The sequence below is a fragment of the Pollicipes pollicipes genome, unplaced genomic scaffold (assembly GCF_011947565.3).
Source record: "Pollicipes pollicipes isolate AB1234 unplaced genomic scaffold, Ppol_2.1 Scaffold_7261;HRSCAF=8764_pilon_pilon_pilon, whole genome shotgun sequence".
In the NCBI taxonomy this organism is placed as follows: domain Eukaryota; kingdom Metazoa; phylum Arthropoda; class Thecostraca; order Pollicipedomorpha; family Pollicipedidae; genus Pollicipes; species Pollicipes pollicipes.
The window spans coordinates 63,795,364-63,819,088 of record NW_023597054.1 but is presented as its reverse complement, the minus strand read 5'-3'; the positions used below and the strand labels follow the sequence as shown (position 1 = coordinate 63,819,088).

General features: G+C 56.5%; 1 protein-coding gene and 1 pseudogene across 1 annotated transcript; one reads left to right on the top strand and one right to left on the bottom strand.

The window, feature by feature from the left end:
* Positions 1–2,673: 2,673 nt before the first annotated feature.
* On the bottom strand, positions 2,674–7,856 carry LOC119112301 (isochorismatase domain-containing protein 1). Its single transcript, XM_037236416.1, has 5 exons — positions 7,719–7,856; positions 6,642–6,767; positions 6,153–6,353; positions 4,671–4,787; positions 2,674–3,851 (listed from the first exon to the last, which is right to left on the bottom strand). The coding sequence occupies exons 2-5, from the start codon at positions 6,765–6,767 to the stop codon at positions 3,708–3,710; spliced, it is 588 nt and encodes a 195-aa protein (XP_037092311.1). The 5' UTR covers positions 7,719–7,856; the 3' UTR covers positions 2,674–3,707.
* Positions 7,857–8,327: 471 nt separating this feature from the next.
* Positions 8,328–23,725, top strand: part of LOC119111728 (neurofibromin-like) — a 36,828-nt pseudogene continuing 21,430 nt past the window's right edge.

Sequence of the window (23,725 nt, the reverse complement as noted above, 5' to 3'; positions counted from 1 at the left end):
TCAGCTGAGAGAGGCGTCAGGTCAGCTGAGAGAGGCGTCAGGTCAGCTGAGAGGGGCGTCAGGTCAGCTGAGAGGGACGTCAGGTCAGCTGAGAGACGCGTCAGGTCGGCTGAGAGGGATGTCAGGTCAGCCGAAGAGGGATGTCAGGTCGTCTGGAGAGAAGCGTCAGGTCAGCTGGGGACGGATGTCAGGTCAGCTGGGGTTGAACGCCAGGTCAGCTGGGAAGAACGTCAGGTTAGCTGGAGAGGGATGCCAGGTCACCTGAGGTGGGTTCCAGGTCACCTCAGCTGGAACCCACACCACCTGAGATGGAGCGCCACGTCAGTTCGGCAGAAAGGGCATCGGGTCAGTCGAAGAGAGAGGTAAGGCCAGCTGGAAAGGACACCGGACATCGAGTCACCTGGGGTGAGGCTTCAAACATGCTGGTGATGACGTCATGAGGAAATATTCGTCAGCGTCGTCACATCCAGCAGCGTTCGGCCAGCCGGGAAGCTCACGCGGCATCCACGATGACGCAGCGCGCTGGCGTCCGACTGCGGCGGCGCTGCCGGCGGCGCTGGCATCGGCCGGCTTCGCAGGGCCGTGAAGTGTGGGAGGCGCGGTGATGCCGGCCGCGCCATCCACAGGAAGTGCGCGCCAACCGTGACAGTAGCCGCGCTGTCGGAAATACATGATATCGTACCTGCTTGGAGGGCCTCCGTCTCCCCAGCTCGTGGCGGCTAACGGGAATCACGTATGCGTCCGCCGAGACCGTGACGGCAGCTTCGGTACCGCGCGCTGGACGTCCGCTCCAGACCATTAGTGTGGATATTTCGGGAGTCTACGTGCTTGGTCATCTGCGTAATTGCATGATTGAGGTGGCCGTCCGGTATCTGTTCGATCACCGCTGTCATTTATGGCGAGCCCAAATTGACCAATCAGCAGGTAACGTCCCGCTCACGACCGAGTGCCCCGAGTCACGGCGCCGTGGAGCGTCTGCAGGCGGGATGGCGCCAGGCACGTGGCCGTGTTACCCCAGGGAAACACGTGGACTTCCCGCTGCTTGGGCTCCCGTTGCGGCACGTGCATGTGTGCGCACAGGTGGACGCTTATGCTCCAGTGCTGCGATGGTGCTTCGTAGGGATGCGCTGCGCAAGACTGTCGGCGGAAGTAAACGTGGCCGACCAGCACATGGCACAGAAGCACATTATATTATTTATTTATTTATTAGTATATTACTATATTAGGAGCACGACGAACGATAGTGTTTTCTCCATCGCAACCGGCCTTCTGCTCGGGACCAAAACCGAAACTCCTGTTCCTGATACATATGGGGCCTGAAATAATCCGCTGAAGCCTTTTCCAGTTGTTAACGTTTGACAACACCGCAAGTTTTGTGAGCAAACTTTACATTTACTGTGCAGGGGGGGGGGGGGCTGCACCGAAGGCAGTACAAGTAACGAGCTTATCCGACCTGAGCATCAACATCTTGGAAGGCATTATCAACTTCACTGAACCGCACGAAGCCGAATTTCACAACGAATCGGTACAATATATCGCCCAGCAAATCGAGAGGGCACCCAGAGCTTTGGGAACACTTCGAGAGTTCATCCGTCCTAAACAACTAACCGTACTGCGGGCTTAATATCACTGCGTGTTCAAAACATCTTATTTTGGGCATATGTGCGGGACTATCCCACGGATCAAAAGCAACGCGTTTCTTTGCATTCGTTGCACATGTGAGACCCGTCTACATTGGTGCTGTTAACGTTCTCAAAAGTCTAAATAGTACAACCATGCCCTCTCCACTATTCTCAATTGTGTCGGAACCAACACGCACCACATAAGTCGTCTCAGAAATAAGATCGCGTTTTGTATAGGCACTTGTGCATCTTGCGTTGCCACCTTGCCTGTACACTTATCAGGCACCGCTATTCACAAAACAGACAAGATGCACCGAAGAGTTAGACAATTAAAACCACCATACATCCACACTGCCACGCGGCCGTGGCTAGCGTGGTCAGCCGGTGCCCTCGCCTGTCCTGCCCTGTCCTACCCTGCCCCTGCCCTGTCCTGCCCTGGTGCAGGTGGCGAGTTGGAGTGGCGAGTTCGGACCAGCGTATCCCCGAGACTCGATCTCGTGAGCACTCGCAGCCGGAACCTCAACAGTTGTCCTGTTGGCAACAGGCCTACCTCAAATCCTGCCCACCCGGCCAGACGGCTAAGATATTCATATTGAAAGTAATGGCGCAGATGTGGTATTATTGTAATGACGCGGGTGTAGTATATTGAAAGTAATGACACAGATGCGGGGTCAAACCGCATCACCGTCCGTCATAATCCGTACAAAAACAAGCACGCCGTGCGTTAGTTACGTGACGACCTGTGATCGAGCGTCACGTGGCCGACCTTCGGGGGACACTTAGCTGGCCCGGCTCAGACCGACTCAACACGGGGTTTGCCGACTAGGTGCAGCCTTCGACTGTTCAACTGTTGCCGAGGCGCTCACGCACGCTAATCATCGAGGTCGTGACCTTTCTGTGTGCGAGCGCCTTTTTGTGATCCTCGACGCGTCATTTCTTAACATTAATTTCTAATCCCCGGTTCGACGGAAGTGACGCCTACGCATCCCCCAATGTGGCGTCACCCACGCTCGTCCACCGCCGAACACGTCAGAAAACACTGGATCGCGGAAACAAACGTGACCAGTTCAGTGACACAGTCGGCTGCTGCGCACGCCGAGCAGGTGGACGACACCGGTCCAAGACTGACTCCAATGAGTTTGCTGGACAGCCTCCAGCCGAGAAGATGGCAGCACCCGCGGAACGATAACCCTGCCGTGACGTTAAGGCTGTGCCGACCAGCGCGCGCGGCATTACGTTCGGGGTCATACTCTGCCATAGCCATATACTGTCGCTCATTAACACGCTGCGAGGTCATGGCCTCGCCCTGGACCACAGGTGTAGTACCCTGTTTCCTGTTCACCAATCCACAGAAATCGAGAGAAGCCTGCTGTTTGCTTGCATGCTACGGCTGAGACGCGAAAGCCAGCCGGTAATCAATGCCGTCCCACGAATTGCACAAAAGTGAGAAACATGCTCCCTGTCTTGCGTAGTGACTGTATGTAGCGGACGTTCTCAAACCAGCTAATTTTCACAGCGGAGCGTTCATGACGTATTTTATATCAAATGCATTACTCAACGGCAGGGAGACGTTTCGCTATCGCAGGATATCTTCAAGCCATACACGCCACTTAAACCGACGCATTTTCGCGGCACAGCGTGGTCTTATTCAAATCTTACTGAAAATCAATGCGAATGACTGGTTTCCGCCAGGCCCAACACGAAGGGCCGTCACGCAACAGACTTCACATCACCAGTGATAAACAGCTGACGCTGCCGAACTGCAACTGGTGCCGCTGGTGTCACAAACACGCACAACCACAGCCGGAAATCTCACGGCGGCTGACATGTCGAACACTCGCTGCATGACGACATTTACAGAACATGAAAATCCCTTATCTAAGTATACAAATTCAATCAACCCTCACGTGATTGCGAGCCCTACAACTTGTCTCCACACCCAACAAATGTACCTGATAGATGGCGTTCGCATCGCGCCTCTCTCTTCGGTCGCTTGATTCCTTTGACACCACCAAAGGAGTGTACATACAGCCCGACAGACCTCGTGCTCCCGAAACATGATGCGTCGCGCCGTGTTATCTGAATCTACATCTTGGCCAGCCCCGTCGACAGCGAGGGCTCCTTCACCAGGCCCCTGACCTCACCAAACTTCTCATGGTTCTTATCGCCGAGCAGCTTGAAGATGATCGACTCACTGGTGGAGATGAAGCAGCCCATCTGTCGCATTCTCTGAAAATACCACTGGCAGTTAGCTCACCCTAACAGCGCAACGTTCAGGGCATAATTCAGCAGACTTGAGCGTGTCCACACATTCATTCTGACTCGATCGAACATTTATGTGATATTCCAGGAAGTTGTCAATGGAACGTTCCCAGTCGTCTCCCACAGCGTAAAACCATGTACCCTCATTCAGATACATCGAACACAATTTTCTGGGAGGCTTCGGTGCTCAAAGAAATTTAATTACAAATGCCCGTTAGATGGGAAATGGATCTCTCCTCCGAGTCTCTGAATACATTGCCTCCAGTCTCAAAGCACAAAATTGTGTGATACTGAGGATGTCAGCTTTCAACAAAAACTCTTGTCAATGTGCAACGTCATTCAATACGATGTAATCCAATTCATAGCGCATGCTCAATAGAGAACCACACATCAGTTATACTACATACCACGCTGGGCAAAATTCAAAAACCAAAAACAAACGAATGTCACGCCACCGCCGGATGCTTTTTCATTTTATCTTCTCATAAAGCTGAAGGAAAATTAGCTGTCGACCTCGTGCTTCTCTATCCACAAAATTGAGTAACGTATTTATGACGCCATTTCCACCAGCCAGTGTCAGTCATCCCCTGCAATGAATGCTTGTTGCAGTAAACCGCTGCCAGATACGAAAGGCAGGCTGATTTCGACCCCGCCGTTCACCATTTGATACTGCATACTTTGATCACGCCGTGCTAAGAGAAAGTATTTCAGTCCTCTATCCCAGTGAGTAACGCGACTTGTTCGCACCATTTGCAGTGTCCGATATCACCAGGGAATCTCACTCACGTCAAACGCTAGCAGCCGGTCCTCCTGTGAGCGTGAGCTGACGGCGTCAGCCACCACGTGCACCACGTGGCCGCGCGCCAGCAGGTCGGCTGCCGTCTGCTCCACGCACACGTGCGCCTGTCCACAACACAACGCTGTCAGGGCCAATCAGAGGAGGCACCAGCACATAGTTTGCCGCGGCCGTTTGTTCGTCACACCCCGTCTGCGCTCGTCACCAAACCCGCAGCGCGCTCGTCACCACACCCTGCGCGGGCTCGTCACGTCACCACACCCTGTGCGCGCTCGTCAGCACACACTGCGCGGGCTCGTCAGCACACCCTGCCCGCGCTCGTCACCACACCCTGCCCGCGCTCGTCACCACACCCTACGTGCGCTCGTCACCACACCCTGCCCCCGCTCGTCACCACACCCTGCCCGCGCTCGTCACATCTACCCGCGCTCGTCAGCACACCCTGCCCGCGCTCGCCACATCTACCCGCGCTCGTCAGCACACCCTGCCCGCGCTCGTCACATCTACCCGCGCTCGTCACCACACCCTGCCCGCGCTCGTCACCACACCCTGCCCGCGCTCGTCACCACACCCTGCGCTCGTCACCACACCCTGCCCGCGCTCGTCACACACCCTGCCCGCCTCGCCACATCTACCCGCGCTCGTCAGCACACCTGCCCGCGCTCGTCACATCTACCCGCGCTCGTCACCACACCCTGCCCGCGCTCGTCACCACACCCTGCCCGCTCGTCACATCTACCGCGCTCGTCCCCACACCCTGCCCGCGCTCGTCACCACACCCTGCGTGCGCTCGTCATCCCACCCTGCCCGCTCTCGTCACCACACCGCGCGCTCGTCACCACATCTACCCGTGCTCGTCACCACACCCTGCCCGCGCCCGTCACCACACCCTGCGTGCGCTCGTCATCCACACCCTGCCCGCGCTCGTCACCACACCGCGCGCTCGTCACCACATCTACCCGCGCTCGTCATCCCCCCCTGCCGCGCTCGTCACCACACCCTGCGTGCGCTCGTCATCCCACCCTGCCCGCGCTCGTCACCACACCCGCGCTCGTCACCACATCTAACCCGCGCCTCGTCCACCACACCACACCTGCCCGCGCCCGTCACCACACCCTGCGTGCGCCTTCGTCATCCCCCCTGCCCGCGCTCGTCACCACACCGCGCGCTCGTCACCACATCTACCCGCGCTCGTCATCCCCCCTGCCCGCGCCCGTCACCACACCCCTGCGTGCGCTCGTCATCCCACCCTGCCCGCGCTCGTCACCACACCTGCCCGCGCTCGTCACCACATCTACCCGCGCTCGTCACCACACCCTGCCCGCGTCGTCACCACACCCTGCCGCGCTCGTCACCACACCCCTGCCCGGTCGCTCGTACATCCTACCCGCGCTCGGTCACCACACCCTGACTGCGCTTCGTCACCGCATCCACCACGCTCCGGCGTGTCCCATGCATCTCACATCAGGTACCTCAAGTCCCATGATGACAGCCACACGGGGCTTCAGCTGCTCCAGTACGGCGTCCACCTCAGGCACGACCATGCTGAACTTGGTCTTTTCAGCCACGACAGCTGCATGTTGCACATCCAGCTCGGGAACAGTCTTGCCCAGACCCTTTGGGTATTGTTCAGTGACTAGCAGAGGAACTCCCAGAATGCGACCAGCTGTTATCTGAAAATGGGGCGAGCAGTGAGGTCTGTGCTGAGACTGTCATCACCACTAGCTTTTCTGCAACCTTATCAGTTTTAAGGTGAATGGTACAGTCAGATATGCCCTCAAAAAAAGTATGCAGTGTCCCTTTTGCAAAAATCAGTGTGTTTAAAGTAGGCTTCATTAGTTGATAGCACATTCTTTTCACAGAATCATGTGTTTTAAGTGGGCTTAAATTAATTAAAGAAGGTTGGCTGATGAAAAAGGAGAAGAATGAACATCAAAAATGGGAGCATGCATTGCACTTACAAGTTTTGAACATGACTGCACAACACAGTTAAAGTGTGCAATGGCTGGCTTGAATTTTTCTTGCACATCACAGAGAAGAAAAACTGTTGAGCTAGCAGTTACTTGCCCCAAGTTGCCTGCCATCATCTGAAAACAAAAAAACAAAGTGACAGGTGATCATCAATGCATGACACCACAAACATATCTTAGAGTGAGGAAATGTACCATATGTTTTCAACTTAATGCTATAATCTATTCTATCTATTGGTATAAAATGTGCATACATAAAGACACAAAAGAACCCAATGACCCAGTCATGTTTACACATGCTCCACATATCAAGTGCATCACCAGAACTAAAGCCTGAGGCCAAGCTGGCCAGCTCAAGGAATGGACAATCAATAATCTACATAACAAGGCATTGAAACCAATGAATTGGATGTGCCATCACAAGAGCCAAACAATACTTCAAGCATCAGTGGTCACACAAGACACCCTGCACTTAAAGCAAAACATACCCATACTTCACAGACTGGAAGGAGCCCCCACACACTACAGCAAGTAAAAATAAAGCAACAGGAACAGTAACAGGAATATAGTACAGCAAGGAAATAAGGCCTCCAGCATCTATTTTTCTAATCCAGAGAATACCTGAGCGAGCATCTTATGATGTTTTTCTTCTGAAGTGTCATAGTTCTTTAAAATCACCTGGAGAAGGGGTGTTACTTACAACTCAGTTGAGGGGGGGGGGGACAACCTTAAAACAGAGAGAACTTGGGCCAAATGTGGTTGGAAATCCATTTTTGGGTACATTTTGGTAGAAGGTTCATCTTCTTTTCCATGCCATGTCCCCTGCATCCTTTGAATCAAAACTGCACTGCAAAGCTGGGGGCTAAGCAAGGCACACATTGAAAACGATTCCCATATTCATGCAAAACCCAATAACCTCTCAAACGTTCCCGTATCCAATTTCCAAACGAAGCTGGTGGGGGGGGGGGGGGAGGGGACCACGGCAGCATTGAGTGAAGTTCGAGTGAATACACAGCCACAACCCTGCCAGTAACTGTATTCATATGTCCGAAAGTGAAAGAAACGTACCGGGAATAAAAAGCCGATACCTGGTCTTCTGCGGTTATTCTCGATAGCAGTTATATCAATGCCGTAATGATCCCAAACACAGCACAGGCAACGTGCGACACCCGCCTTGGATTAGGGCGCATAGCCGCCTGGGCTCAAGCGTACGTGCAACTGCGTGCAACACCACACCATCGGCGCCAAAAAAGTCTGATATGCGTCAATTTATATTTTTACACCGGCGATCAAATGCGTTTTCATAAGATTGATCTGAAACCAAAGTACATGGAGTGATGAGAGCCAAGCAATACTGATGCATGCTAGACCATATTTTAATTTTGTCTGCAGTTATACTGCCTTTCTGACTTATGCTGTGGTGCTCACTTGGTAGTTTTCAGTATCTTAAATAGTCTTTAGTGTACTTTGTACTGTGTGTTCTCCTTCCCCTTGCACATTGTCTATTACAAGCTGCTTTGCTACTGATATGGCAGGCGCGACGTGCAGGTAGATTCCAATAGCCAATCAGCTCAAGAACAAGTGTTTACCTTTGCAGGTATTGCGTTATTTAGGGAGCACAAAAGGCTAAAGTAGGCAGTGGTAGGCTGTGTATGGTTGACAATGGTTGCGCGCGCGGAGAACGCCTCTGATATGAGGCTCTGAGTTAGAGTACTAATTATATTCATTTTGGATGTGGGTTTGTCATCCCTCGTAACCTTGTTACCCAGTTGGGTGAGTTTCCAGCATTTGTGAGAACTTCTGTTCGGTTTGTGATTAAGAAGTGCCAAAAAACTAGTGATTCGACGCTGTACGAAAGCAAAGAATTGAACCTAATTCATCATCAGTTCTCAACTAATGCCGTCATGCTTTCTCAGTTGTCATTAACTTAAGGTCATAGGAGAAGTTAACTACATGCAGGAGAGTGGGGATTTCCAAGAGGACTATAACCCATACACTGGCTATGGAAGCATACATGAATGTATGCAATTGGGTGGTCATTTGATTGTCTAAGAAAGTGTCAGTATTTGATCATACAGCTCAAAGTTTAGTTGTCACTTGGGTCCATTTTGGTGACAGCAGTTGGAAGGAGAGATGTGCCAATATGCTGAGCAGATGGTGTTGTCAGAGAAAACTTTCCAAACTTAAGGACAAATCACTTTTGTTTCATCACATGGCCATTAGAGAGGCTATCAGCATCCAAATGCTTCTCACATATATCATAGAATGTGTTCCAAAATGGTTAGTTTCTTTTAACCAAGGCATATTTTTCAGGGCAGGCTGCTGTGAATGCTCTTGGTTATGTATGTATTGCCCAACACACTGAACATGCTAATGAACAATGATCTTTTGCCACTGAGGGACATAATATGCTAATCCAATCTAGTAATTTTGCATCAGTACCAATATAAGTTGGGCTATATTTAGTTCCTACACATTTTAGGTCATGGCTTATGCTTAACCATTGTGTGGGTCACTGTCATGCCTCTAAAGTCATGGTTGTGCACCATATATCCCAAAACACACTTCAATTCCTAAGTGGCCCAATGCAATTTCACTGAGAAATGCCCTGCTTTTCAGATTGGGACATAGTCATACATTCCTGCATCAAGAACCTTGTTAGGGCATTCTTGCAGATGGACACCCTGAGAAGCAGTGCATGGAAGCACTTTCCATGTCAGGCCAGACTGAGGTGCCTAATCTAAGGGTGAATAGAGGGTCATAGCTGAGTCAAGACTGGGACATCTGGTGTGAAGGATGTCTACACAGAAACCAGTGGAATGGGTTAATGCCCTAATCACTAGGTTTGACAGCCAGGTGAGATATTTCTGTCTCTGTGGTATGATAGATGCTGTTGCAATATTTGTGTATGAAGTGCAATTGAAAATTAAAAAAGAATACATTTGTTTTGTATTCTGAAATCACCAATATGTATATGCAATGTGGTTGGATGGGAACTCACAGCAGTGTGTAAAATGCCAAGAGATACTAATATGTATGGGCACCACAATACCTCTTGGTAAATTATAGGTTTATCAGCAAGTTATTATTTAAGATGATTAACCGCACCTGGGAGGTTATCTGCTGCCCCTTCATGTGACTGTCTTTTTCCATGTTCTCTGCTTGCTTTAGATACCAAGCAATGCTCTGATCATGTTCAGATCTCAATAGAGGCACCCCCTCCTGCTATTGTGCTCAAGAGGAGATGAGTATGCACCTGATCTGTATCATTGACATGAAGGCACACTTTATGTTATATAACATTTACATTGGTAAAAGAAAACAAGTTAGGAAGTGCACTCAGCACAGCTTCAATGCCCAAGAGTTTTAACAAATAATGACAGTACTGAGATGTGACAGCACATCATTGCCTCTTTGGTCTTCCCAGGACTGTATTTACTGCAAAGAACAGCACATGTGTGCAAAGCTGTTCCATGTGTTTGTCATTCCTTCTCAATCAAATATTTTTGTGTTGCTAATTGGTTTAAAAGTGTGTTGTCCTCCAGCACAGGCCAAAGTTTGCAATTTTTATTGTTATCTGATTGATGACTGCCCATTGATGAAGTATTGGGTACCCAGCCTTGTCTTGCCTTGGCCGATCTGATCCCCTGTCATGTCTCAATGCCGCACATAATCAATAATAAGCTTTGGGGCTGTTTGGCACCTGTTTCTTGATACACCTTGTGAGACCAATTATAGAACATTGACATCTAGCTACATGGGCTTGAGGGAATGTCTAGAATACAAAAAAGTTTGATGGCATAAAACTTCAACAGAACAATATGCCTTCAGCAGCTTGCAGTCTTCTTGGATGTCTTGTAGCTGATCATTAAGGCAAGGCCTGGTATTAGTAAGACAGCCTTGCAACAGTTTTCTGTGCTGTAGTGCATGATTCCAGCCAACATTTTTTGAAGCTGCTCATATATTTTTGGCATATGTGTCAGCATAAAGTGGTGCATCTGCTATGATGACAGACACCACTGGTGAGCATAGCAAAGTCCATGGCCTGCCATGCTTGCAGCTGGTAACATGAGACCTTTTGCTGGTCTCATTGCTTGGAGCATTGCAGTTCATCAAAGTTCATTGCAGTTCATCAGACATCAAATGGAAGATACTATGTTAGGTTATGAGTGAGTGCGGCCCATTGACATACAGTGACGTAGTGACATACGTTTGATCTGGTTTTTCAGCTGCCATATCGTACCGGGCCTCAGACCACTCACACACGGCTCAACATTGAGCAGAACAAGCAGAGTCTCATCCAGATATCACACTACCGCTTCTCGCTGGTGATCTCTGGGCTCACCAAGCGGCTGCAGAAGATCAGCGAGGTGAATGCAGTGCCCGTGCTCATCAGTCGTGGCGCGTGTTCGTAATTGTGCTGTTTGGTGTCCTCAACCATCTGAGGTCGGAAATTATCCCACCGACTGACTGCGGTCCTCTTCGGTACCATGCCCAAGGCCTTAGCAGCAGCTTTTCAACAAATCAGAGGCAAAACGCATAATCCAAGTCCCTCCAGCTCATCCCATCGTCCAGTTAGTCGCCAATATCCTGACGAAAACTCCCCACAGGCTAGCTAGTGAGCCTCCACCCTTCTGCGACCATGCCCACACCATACCCTCGCCTCGCCTCGCTCAGGACCGAGACGGGCTGTCTTCTCATTCTTCCTTTGTTACCTACATGGGGAGGATAACATCTTGTTGTGTTGGTACAGGAGGTGCTTCCGCGGACGTTCCGGACGTCGACTGACCGTTGGGTCTTCAGTCGCACCTCCACCTCCACGCGTATTGGCACCGGGATTGTGCTCCTTTCCTGCTGCGTTCTCATCCTGACCCGCTGAGGCACCCGACCTGTGTTCGCCCCTGAACTGCCAGTCCCGGGCGCTGTCTGCCGCGCCGTCGCCGGCGGCTGTCGCCCACCGCCGCCGGCCGCCGCTGACGGACCCGCCTGTGTCGTGTGCCGCCAGTTCCTGGCCCTGCAGTCGCACAACCCGGACATGGAGAAGAGCTACTACGAGTCGCTGCTGATCGTGCTGGACACGCTGGAGAAGTGTCTCAGCGGGCCGGCCAAGGACACGACCCGCTTCGACGAGGCCCTCAACGTCAAGCTGCTGCTCAGGGAGATCTGCCAGTTTGTCTGTGAGTGTGACCAGCCGCTGCGGGACTCGGCGGCGTGCGTGCCAGAAGGCTGCGGTGTGCAGTGGTTGGCCAGCTATTGTCGATCTGCTTTTGTATTTCCTGGGGGCCTGTGCTGCTTTATGTTCCACAGTTCGAGATGTACTCTTGCTGGGCTCACGACCAGTTGTCTGTGGTAATGATCACGGGCTTAAGACACGATCAAAATTAGGTTTGGGAAGGACAATACGAAACGCGAGGGAGATCATCAATGCACGAGTTTCAACAAAGAGTGATGGGCAATAGCCTTGCTCTGTGCGCAAACATCCAGTCAGTCATTAACGTCTGTCCACCAGCTGTTGACGTAGCCGCCCATCAGGTCCGATCCGGACCACCCCGCCTCCGCTCATCAGGTCCCATCCCGACCACCCCACCTCCGCCCATCAGGTCCGATCCGAACCACCCCACCTCCGCTCATGAGGTCCGATCCCGACCACCCCACCTCCACCGATGAGGTCCGATGCCGTCCACCTCGCCTCCGCTCATCAGGTCCGATCCAGACCACCTTACTTCCGCCGATAAAGTCCGGTCCCGACCACGCCAACTCCGTCTGATGATGCCGCGTCATGTGCCGGCAGACATGCCCACCGGCGATAACCCGATGGTGGCCCAGCTGCGCGCGCTCGCCTCCAAGGTGCTGTTCGCGCTCAGTCTCAACAACTTCAATGCCGTCTTCAACAAGATTTCCGCTAGGTAACGTCTCTGTTTCCCTCCTCGTCTGTGCAAGCGGATGGAGATGGCGTGGTGTGTCTGCCCAGGCTGCGACGTGCGCTGGGTAGCTTCGATAACAACTTCGGCACGTGTGCTTATCGAAGTACACGTGTCAAAGTGCTCCCCACTCGATGGTTAGCAGTCGGTTTCGTGATTGCCGCAGCCATTGCTGCAGGATCATTCTGCAGAAATTCAGACCCTGTTGGTGTGCTTACCATCCACTGGAGGTAAGCTATCACGTCCTGTCAGTGGGCTTATTGACAGGGCGTCATGAGTGCGGGTCTCCATTGGCAGTGGTCCTGAACCTGGCTCACCCCACGCGCCTCCGTCGACCAGCAGGCATGTGACTGCGTATGTCGTGACCTGGTGACCAGATGTCCCGTCTGATGCTTGGACTGTGCTACCCGTCTGATTCGTGACCCGTGTATGTCGTCTGACCCGGGGCCATGACCGCCGTCTGACCCGGGGGCCGTGACCGCCGTCTGGCTGGGAGGCCGTGACCGCCGTCTGACATGGTGACCTTAACCACCGTCTGACCCGGGGCCGTAGCCGCTGTCTGACTCGGGGGCCGTGACCGCCGTCTGGCCGGGGGGCCGTGACCGCCGTCTGACCCGGGGGCCGCCTGTCTCGCCTGACGCTCCGCCCGGCTCCGCCGCAGCCTGACGCAGTTGAGCAGCTGCAGCGACGAGACGGCCGACTTCTCCGACATCGAGCTCATCCAGCACATCAACCTGGACGTGGGACGGCTGATCAAGCTGCTCAGCGAAACTACCTCCAAGTTCCGGGCGCTCAACAAGCACTCGCAGCTGAACCTGATGCGCGCCACGGAGCGTGCCATCTGGAACTGGATGGACACGTACCCGCAGGAGCTGATGATGCTGCAGGTGGGGCCGCTGCGGTGGGCGCGAGGCGCGAGGCAGGGTCGTGGGTAGCAAGTGGGGTAGTGGGGTGGGGGTGGGATTGAGGATGGCTCAATTTGATTGCACGAGGGTTGCTCGTGAATGTCAGCTACGTTCACCGCCATACAATGGAACGAGGAGTACTTTGTGAGTGTGGTCCCGCGAGAGGGTACAACTGTGGTACCACCTTCAGTTCGAACTCCCGCGACGGGACGACTATCTCCCGAAACCCGAACAGGCACCGGCATTCCAAGGCGGGCGAGTGCGGGGTTAAGACCGAAGGCGCCCTGACATGTCGGTGTCGCTTCCGCCCGCCAGAAATCGCCGAACGAGGACCTGGCTAAGTTCTGCGACCTGCTGTTCGAGCAGCTGGACCAGTTCGCCGACAACAACAAGCGGCGTGCGGCTGTGTGGCCGCTGCAGATCATGCTGCTCGTCCTGTGTCCGGTCAGTGGGCTGGCCGGCCCTAGTTTCTGTGGTGAGCCGGGCCCTGTCCGGTCGCAGCCCGGGGTCCTGACGTTTGTTTGTCGTACTGAGCTGTGCCTCCCCGGCGGCGGTGGGCCGTCCTCTGCTTGGTAATGATCGTTTGCATGTGCTGGTCCCGTCTGCGCTGTGGGACGCCCGTGTGAGGGGACTGGTGTGTCTCAGAGCTCTCAAGCTCGTGTCATCCCAATTCTCTTGTCAGTTATGCTTTTTACTCTTGAGTCTGACTGATGATGTCACTGGGAGTCGTTGGCCTGGCCTGCTACGTGAATTAGCCATTTCACTTCCCGGTGTTCGCGAACCCCTGCTTTGCTGTCGTTCGTTGAGCTCTTCTCGGCCGTGCATCACAAAATAGGCCATGGTAAAAGGGCAAATTGTAATTTGTTCATTGCTATGCAGCGCCGAGTGGTCCAGTGCATACACATTCTCCATCGCTTGGTAGTCATTGCATATGTGCACGTTTACCAAGCACACGCCTGTGCATACAATGATCCGAGCACCAAGTTGTGTCCAAGCATTAAATTTGAATGAGCATCAGAATTATATGAGCATCAAATTACGTCCGGTATCGCGCCGGCAGAAAATCCTGGAGGAGATCGTGAACGCGGACAGCGGCGCGCCATGCTCGCAGCGGCACGCCAAGAAGAAGCAGTTCATCGACGCGCTGAAGAAGCACCTGGGCTCGCACAGCACCATCAAGCATCTGACTGGTGAGAGGCGCACCGCCGTACGGGCTGGCAGCGGGGAAGTTGAGCTGAGGCCGACCTGTGCCGTCACGGGGGGTGGCGGGAGGGGGGAGGGGGGCTGGTGGGGATGTGTCGATGGACGTGACTGTGCTGACGTCACACAGCAGAGGGGTTATGTGGGGGTTTTCATTGAGTACACAGGAGGCTGGTATTAGTCTTCTGAAAAGGGTGTTGTGGGGCTCATTGTGCCCCTCGACTCGGCGCATCGGGCGGGAGATACGGGTTACACAGGGTCCGTCCCCCTGGTAAACTAGTTGGATTGAACATCAACACCCACTTCCACGTTGGTGCGGTTTCCCCACCGATATATGCCTTCGCTGTCGTCGCATGATGCTGCACTTGAGCGCAAGTGCGAAGCTCTGCGATGGATCGGCACTAACCGACTGCCGTCTGATGTGTCACCAGAGGCGGCCGCGGTAGCATGCGTGAAACTCTGCAAGATTGCCACCTACATCAGCACCAGCGACTCCAACAACGTCGTGTTTGTACTCATACACAGCATCATCTCCGATCTGAAGGTAGAGCGCACGCTTCTTAGCATTACTGTTACTAGGTATTTGGTGAGGGTTTTAGGTGCCGTGGTGATTTACCCGGCACACGGTTGAGAGCGAACTGATGGGCTCGGTCAGGTCTGCACTTTCGCGCGGAACGTTGTCAGGAGAGCGCGCCTCTCCGCATGTCGCGGTAGGCTGGACAGCTGCGTATGTGCTGGTTCTGTCGGGCTCGCCCTTCGCTCCCTCGTGCCCTGTGTCAGCTCCCGGCTGCCCTGTGTCAGCTCCCGCGTGCCCCGTGTCAGCTCCCACGTGCCGCGTGTCAGCTCCCGTGTGCCCTGTGTCAGTGCCCTGTGTCAGCTCCCGCGTGCCTTGTGTCAGCTCCCGCGTGCCCTGTGTCATTCCCGCGTGCCCTGTGTCAGTGCCCTGTGTCAGCTCCCGCATGCCCTGTGCCAGTGCTCTGTGTCAGCCCCCGCCTACCCTGTCAGCCCCCGCCTACCCTGTGTCAGGTCCCGCCTACCCTGTGTCAGCTCTCGCCTACTCTATGTCAGCTCCCGCGTGCCCTGTGTCAGCTCCCGCGTGTCCTGTGTCCGTTCCCGCGTGCCCCCTGTGTCAGCTCCCGGCACCATCGCCCGCCCGCCACGCTGACCGTCGCACGCCTGCCCGTGCCGCCAGAGTTTGCTGTTCAGCACGTCGAAGCCGTTCTCTCGCGGTCCCTCGCACCAGCTGCAGGACGTGGACCTGCTGATCGACGGCTTCGTCGCCCTCTTCCGCATTTCCCCGCACAACAACGACATCCTCAAGGTCTGCCTCAGCCTGCAGTCGCCCACGATGTACCACTTCGTGCTGGTCAGCTCCCTGCACAGGTGAGCGCGCGGGCGGGGACGGGACGGGCCGGGCACGACGGGACGGGCCGGGCATGACGGGACGGACCGGGCACGACGGGACGGGCCGGGACGACGGGACGGGCCGGGACGACGGGACGGGCTGGGACGACGGGACGGACCGGACACGATGGGACGGGCCGGGCATGACGGGACGGACCGGGCACGACGGGACGGGCCGGGACGACGGGACGGACCGGGACGACGGGACGGGCCGGACACGATGGGACGGGCTGGGCACGACGGGACGGAATGTGATACTGAACATCTAGCGAGAATGGGTCATTTCAGCCGATCGAAAACTGATCTGTAGCCATTTGGCCTACCAACTACGTTAACTTCTGTCGGCCAAGTAACTGTGGTTGGCGGCGGACGCCGGTGGCCGGTCGCTGCCTGTCTACCAGTGGGTTTGCCCGGTCTCTCGCCTGTCAGTGGGCGTCAGCCTCACCCGCTGTTGCCGCCCCGCTCCCAGGATCATCACGCAGTCGCGGCTGGGCTGGTGGCCGCAGATAGACATCATGTACTCGCGCTCGGCCCAGCTGCGTCACATGTTCCTCGAGACGCTCAACAAGGTGACGCAGTCGGCGGGGCCCGGCTCGCACACGCCGCTCAAGATGATCCAGGTCAGCCCCGGCGCGGCCCCGTCCGCCCGCCACCACCCGACCGGTCGGAACCGGCGCGCTTGGGCCGCGGGCAAACTGAACGTCGTGAAGCACTTAGGCCTGATGCTCTCTTGTGATGGGTGCGGCTTTTTGAGCTGGATATACGCTTAACCGCTGCCATGGGTGCGCACCGCTGAGGACTTCGCAGCGTTGGTAACGTAAAAATGAACGATCCGGGCCGCTTCACGGTGCGTGGCAGCATCCTGTGTCGTCCAGAGGTCCCAGACTGACTCCGTGCTGCCGTTGTCACGATCGCGAGCGCCGACATAACAAACCCGACACGTGTGACGCCCCATGATCTCGGCAGTCCCAGTCTCTCGCAGTCCCAGTCTCCCGTAGTCCCAGTCTCCCGTAATCCCAGTCTCCTGTAATCCCAGCCTCCCGCAGTCCCAGCCTCCCGCTGTCCCAGTCTCCCGCAGTCCTAGTCTCCCGCCGTCCCAGTCTTCCGCAGTCCCAGTCTCCCGCAGTCCCAGTCTCCTGCAGTCCCCGGTCACTTTCGAGCCGCGTCTCGCGAGCGCCGCTCATCCGTGACTGCCGTGCTCACAGAGCCTGGCCCTGAAGGAGAAAGGTGAACCCGATGAAGTTCAAGGAGCGCGCCTCCGAGGACAGCCTGACCTGCCGCAGCCTGCTGCTCTGGATGGTCCGGCTCATCCACGCCGACCCCATGCTCATGCTCAATGTGAGTCGCGACGACGGCGGCGGAGGGCGCGCCGCCGGCGTCGCCTCTGGGCTCTGCGGCCGCCGCCGCTGCCGCTGGTCTCTTGACCGACGTCCTGTGACCCGGGGTACCGCCCTGGGGTACGGCAGCTGGCTGGTCCGCCCCAGACAGGCCCGCGCCTGGTGGCCGCCGCTCGGCAGCGGGCGCGTCCTCTGCCGGGGAGCTGCCGGCCTGGGTCCCGTCCCGGTCCGTGGTCGGGAATACCAGGGCTGGACTCGCGCTGCTTGGTTCGGGATTTGTGGCTGAGAAGTGCGACCGATATCTATCAAAAGAACAGTGGCCTTGAGCCACAGATAAAAATAAACCGAACGTAGCGTGTAGCACCGCACGGCAGTATGAGTGCATGTGTGCGCTGTGCGCATTGCACATGTGTAAAGTTGTGTGTCTCGTGTGCGCGTGCAGAACCAGGGCAAGACGGGTATCGAGATCCAGTCGTCGACACTAGAACTGATCAACGGCCTGGTGTCGCTGGTGCACAACGCCACCATGCCGGAGGTGGCGGCCGAGGCCATGGAGGCCCTCCTGGTGCTGCACCAGCCGGAGAAGATCGAGAACTGGAACCCGGAGTCGGTCATCAACACGTTCTGGGACGTCAGGTCAGTCAGCGAACTGTCAGCCGTCCATCAGCCGTCAGTCGGGAATGCCAGTAAGCAGACGGTGGCTGTTCTGCGGTCCGCGGCTATCCCCGTGTGCTGTAGTGGATGGCTGAATGGTGTTGGTGGACCCGCTGCTGGACCATCGGGTGACGGACCTCCGCGTGCAGTTCGCAGGTGCTGTTCTCCACCACCCAGAAGCTGATCCAGCACCAGATCATGAACTACACCGACATCCTCAAGTGGCTTCGCGAGGTGCTGGTCTGCCGCAACACGTTCCTGCTGAAGCACCGCGACCACGCCAACATCGGCAGCCACCAAGCCATCTGCAAGCACGCCCACATCAAGCTGGAGGTAGCGCCGCGTTACCGGCGCGGCGACGCGCTGGCCGCCGCTCGGCCCGTGTCGCCGACGTACTGCGGCGACCACCAGCACGGTCTCGGTTGTGGGAACGGAGCGGGGCTGTGCGTGCGATGATGTTTTGGGTGAAGATGTTGTTTCGGTTCAGTGGTGTTTTGCTGCCGGATGCTGTAGTGAATGTAGCGGGAAGATGTTCTGGCGGAAATAACGGTTTGCTGATTTGCAGGCATACCCGGGTTCGGATGTTCAGTGGCGTCGCCTTGTGCTGCGACGCCTGGGCACCGTCCCCCGCTCTGCGCCGCTGCTCAATGAAACGTGCTCGCCCCCAGGTGGTGCTGTTCATGTACCTGTGGAGCATCGACATCGACGCCGTGCTCGTGGCCATGTCCTGCTTCTCGCTGCTCTGCCAGGAGGCCGAGATCAGGTGAGTGGTCCGGCTCCAACATTGAGGCGGACCCGGTGCGCAACATTCTCAGACGTCCCGCTGGCAGACAGCGCCGGATATAGGGGACGTGTTCGGGAACAGAGGCTTTGGCTAAATCCGTCTCTCGAGTTCTGCGCTGTACGTCGCTGTGGTATTTGCTTTCACTTCATAGACAAGTCGGGGTACTTTTTGCCGCCATGCTCACCGTCAACACATCAACCATCCCGTATTTTCCACCCCATCTGGTGAACACACACGTTATACTACCTGACGGGTGTGCCCGCCATCCGCCTCCAGATCCGTGTCGGACGAGGTGACTGTGAACCAGCTGCTGCCCAACTACAGTGTGTACCAGGAGCTGGCGGCCGCCTCCCAGCTGCTGACGACAGGTACGCTCGCGGCCTGCCAGTGCCGCCGACCACACCCCAGTGACGTCACGTGCGACTTGTCAGCGCGCGTCTCGCGCAGTGTGCTCGCGTGTTGACGGGCCTGACGTGGCTCACGCCTCTCGCTGACGCCGCGTGACGTTTCGTCCAGCCACAAAGGAGTCTCGCTCGCCGGTGCAGCCCGTCCTGGCCGGTAACGTACGGCGTCGGCGTGCGCCCCGCATGGCATGGGACCGGCGCCCGGCCGCGGCCCGCCGCGCCGCCTCTCCGTGCTGCGTCGTAGTAGGCCGTCGTGTCGGTGTGCCCGCTCCCACTGCTGCGCTCCCCTCGCCCCCTCCCTCTCCTCCCCTCCGTCAGCGTGGTCGCCCCGTGCTGGGTCCGCGTCCTGGCGCTCCTTTTCCCCGATGTGACTGTCTCCCGGTGTGGCTGCTCTTCGGTGTGGCTGCTCCCATTGCTCCGCTCCTCGGTGTGGCTGCTCCCATTGCTCCGCTCCCCGGTGTGGCTGTTCCCATTGCTCCACTCCCTGTTGAGGCTGCTCCCATTGCTCCGCTCCCCGGTGTGGCTGCTCCCATCGCTCTGCTCCCCGGTTTGGCTGCTCCCATTGCTCCGCTCCCCGGTGTGGCTGCTCCCATTGCTCCCGCTCCTCGGTGTGGCTGCTCCCATTGCTCCGCTCCCCGGTGTGGCTGCTCCCATTGCTCCGCTCCCTGGTGTGGCCACTCCTCGGTGTGGCCGCTCCACGGCATGGCTGCTCCCCGGTTTGGCCGTTCTCCAGTGTTTCTTCCCACCAGTGTGGCCGCTCCTCGTTGGGTCCGCTTCCCGGTGTTCCTTTTCCCCGGTGTTGGCACTTCCCGGTGTGGCTGTCCCTGTCGTTCTGCTCCATGTTGTGACCGCTCCCCAGTGTGGCCACCCTCAGGTGTGGCTGTTCTCCAGGGCTCCATCTTCTCAGTGCGGCCGTTCCCCGTTGGGTCCGCTCTCCGTTGTGGCGTCTGTCTCGTTTTGCCTTGTCCAAGGGCAGGCCGCTGACGACCTGTCCACCAAATCCGCAATCGCCTGGGGAGGGGGCGGGGGGGGGGGGGCGGAAGGCAAGCTATGTGCCACCTGATCTAGTTCTAGCTCGTTGTGGGTGGGCCGGGGTGGGAGGAGGGAGGGGGTTCAGCACTGTAAGGTGCTTCAGTTCTCTTTTCATACCGCGATCACGCGTTGAATATCAGGCATCGGTGTTCATCAGCTTACATACGGTAAGGGTAAGCCATCCGCCAGAAGTGTATATAATTCAATTTCTTTCATTTTCGTAGGTTGGCGGATCGCTTTGCCGGCATGGTGTAGGGGTGATAATCCCAGCAAACGGGTTGGCGTGCGAGGATCGTAGCTCCACCGCCCTGATAGACCGCTGCTGGCTCCACGGGCAGCGTCGCCTGACGGACTCTAGGCTGCCCCACAGTACCGTGGCGCGGCCGCCCGTAGCTCAGGCTCGTGTGCGACCATGTGCGAGTAAGCCGTCAGCGGCGAACTACATCCAAGCGGTGTCGGCAGTCGAGCCCGCATGCCGGTCACGCAGCGGGGAGTGTCAAACGCTGTGTTCACTGAGCTAGCAGATAGGCTTCCCCCATCCCTGGTGGTTTGTTGTTGTTTTTTGGCGTTGAAATACGGAGTTGAAGTATTGGTTGACGTCCGCCAATGCGAAACTTCCATTGAAAAACCCGTGGAGAAGTCGTCAACGAGTAATATGTCTCCATTTTTGTGCGTTTTAAGACCTGTCGCTGATGTGCGGTGGGGTACCTAGGTGTCGCAAGTAAGCTCGCTCATGAGCATTTTAGTGGCTCAATGGTCTGAGCAGCTACCCACCACTCCCATCTCACCACATTACCTGTCGTCGTCAGTCTGCGCTTTTACAGCTGTAGTATTGTGTTTCATTGACGACGCAGGATTGATGTCTGTTGACGCAAGGCCGTGAGCTGCATTCTGATGGACTGAATGGCGCTCCTTGCTTCGGATGCCATTTTGACCCGAGGCAGGCTGAACCACGATATCGGACCACTCCACGTTGCGAGATTCAATTGGGAAACAAGCTCGTGCCCAGAAATAGCCTAGATCCATGCGTTCCCTTACGCCTTCAGCCATGCGCAAATCGTCATGCGGCTACACCAACAGATAATTATATTTGTTTTGGCGTGATGTCTATTCCAGCTGCTAACTACTGTGTGGTGGCCATTTTTAAGACAAAAAAGAGATGTCCAGTGCCCCTGCTAATGCGGGCTGTAGGCGTAACCCATGCCTTTGTACGGTACCACCGGAGTGTGCGGCACCGGTGCAGTGCGGTACGGAGCCCGGCAGAAGCACGCCATATTCCCGTGGCTAGGCTAGCTGTCCGGACCCGCGGTCTAGCCTGTACCGCAGTCTGGTCACGTGACCTCGCTGCCCGTCCGTGCAGTGGTCACGTGGTGCTGGTCCTCTGAACGTTGGTGTTGTCGGTGGTTGGCTGTGAGCGGCTGCATGTGTCATGGTCCGTCGTATGTACACCTGCCCGGGTACCGCATGCTTTCTATTTTGTCCGATTCCGTAGTGTCGTCGTAGGTGTAGTACGCAGGCGTTCGCTCTGTTGACCTGACCCGAACTCTTACAGGGTGACACAAGATCAGAGTTGTTAATTCACGGTCGCTATGGGGAAACATGCAATGCGAACCCAGTTTAGCAGACTGTTGACAGCTGCTGAGTTAGAATCACACGCTAGCCTAGACGTAGATCAAGGCTGAGCTGGGCCTACCAGCCAGTGCATCCATCGTGAACTTAATCGTCATTCCCTCACCGGTAACAAGTATCTGTTACCCACACTTTCACATAACATCTGCGTGGCGTAAACACGTCGAGACAGATCCGGCTCCGTGTCGCCCCACACTGTTGGTGCGCCGGCCGTCGCTGACCGACCACAGCCGTCTGGTGGCGCGCGCGTCCGTCGGGGTCGGACACCACACGCCGGCCGGCGGCGAGCGGCGCGGCGGCCGTGCGCCGGCGGCGACTGAGCTGACCGGAGCGGGCCGGCGCCGCAGGACGCGCCGCGCTCCAGAAGCGCATCATGGCGCTGCTGCGGCGCGTCGAGTACTGCACGCCCGGCGGTCTCAACGCCTGGGAGGACACCTACAACAAGTGGAACCACGTGATGCGGCTGCACGTGCTCAACAAGGGCAAGGTGGACGACCCGCAGCTGTCGGAGGCGCTGTACCGGAGCGCCGGCAAGCGGCGCGCCTCGCACCAGACGTCCGAGCACGAGCTCGAGGTGAGGGCTGGTCGACCGGCTCGCGGAGGCTGTGCGGTCCAGCGTGCGGCGGGAGCGCCCGCCGACTCCGGCGCTGCTGGACGGGCGTGGTTCGTCTGCCGGGCGGACCCACGCGTGGCCTGGTCCCGGGCGGGGCGGGCGTGGAGGCGCGGGCATTCTCCGCACTGCCAGGCGTAGCGTGCCGCTCTGGATGCGTCGGCGGAGTCAGCTGATGGTGACGGGAGACCCGACTGTGGCTGAGGCGCCGACTGTAGCTGAGGCGCCGACCGTAGCTGGGGCGCCAACAGTAACTCAGGCGGCGACTGTAGCTGAGGTGCCATCTGTAGCTGGGGCGCCGACTGTGCTGAGGCGCCAGCTGTAGCTGAGACGGCGCGGCGTCCCGCAGGACCAGATCAACGAGTGGGCCAACATGACGGGCTTCCTGTGCTCGCTGGGCGGCGTGTGTCTGCCGCGACCGGCCGCCAGTCGCTCGCCCACCAACTGCAACCTGTCCGACGCGGCCAAGAAGTACAACGCTCTCTCCGGCTCCAGTCAGGACGTGCAGTACTGCCCCGTCACGCAGTGAGTGCCTGCCGTGAGCGATGGGAGGGAGGGGAGCGGTCCGTGTCTGTGTTTGGAGGCTGGGCGCAGCAGGAGTGCGCCACGCAGTAGCCGTTGTCAGGTATCTGGTGTGCTTCCTTGCGTCATTTCGTGGGGATCGCTGGGTTGTTTGTACCTGAGATGTGTGATGGGGAGCTGGCTAGATATTTAGCGGTAGCTGGTGGGTGTAGGTTTTAGCTTTCTTTGGAAAGGGTGTCACAAAACATACTGACAGAGCATGGCATGGTATGAGCTATAGATGATGTGGAGTGAATACACCTTGTGAATGTGCGCGACGTGCAACGTATATTTCTGAAGCGAATATTTTATGTTCAACATTGTCGATCATTGATATACGATAGGCCGGTCAGGCCATGAACTCACCGTGCCAATGGTTTTCAGGTTCATCGGCCATCTGCTCCCTTTGCTGGTGTGCTCCCACGAGAAGTTCGGCACCACCATCCAGAAGAACGTGAAGGATCTCGTCGGATACGAGATGTCGCCCCTCCTGTACCCCATACTCTTCGACCAGATCAAGGCCATAGTGGAGAAGTTCTTCGACTCTCAGGGACAGGTGTGCGACGTTTTCGAAAGGTGTTCCAGCGATCACTTCTTCAGTCACGGGCCTGTCACGTGTTATCGGTCCAGTTTA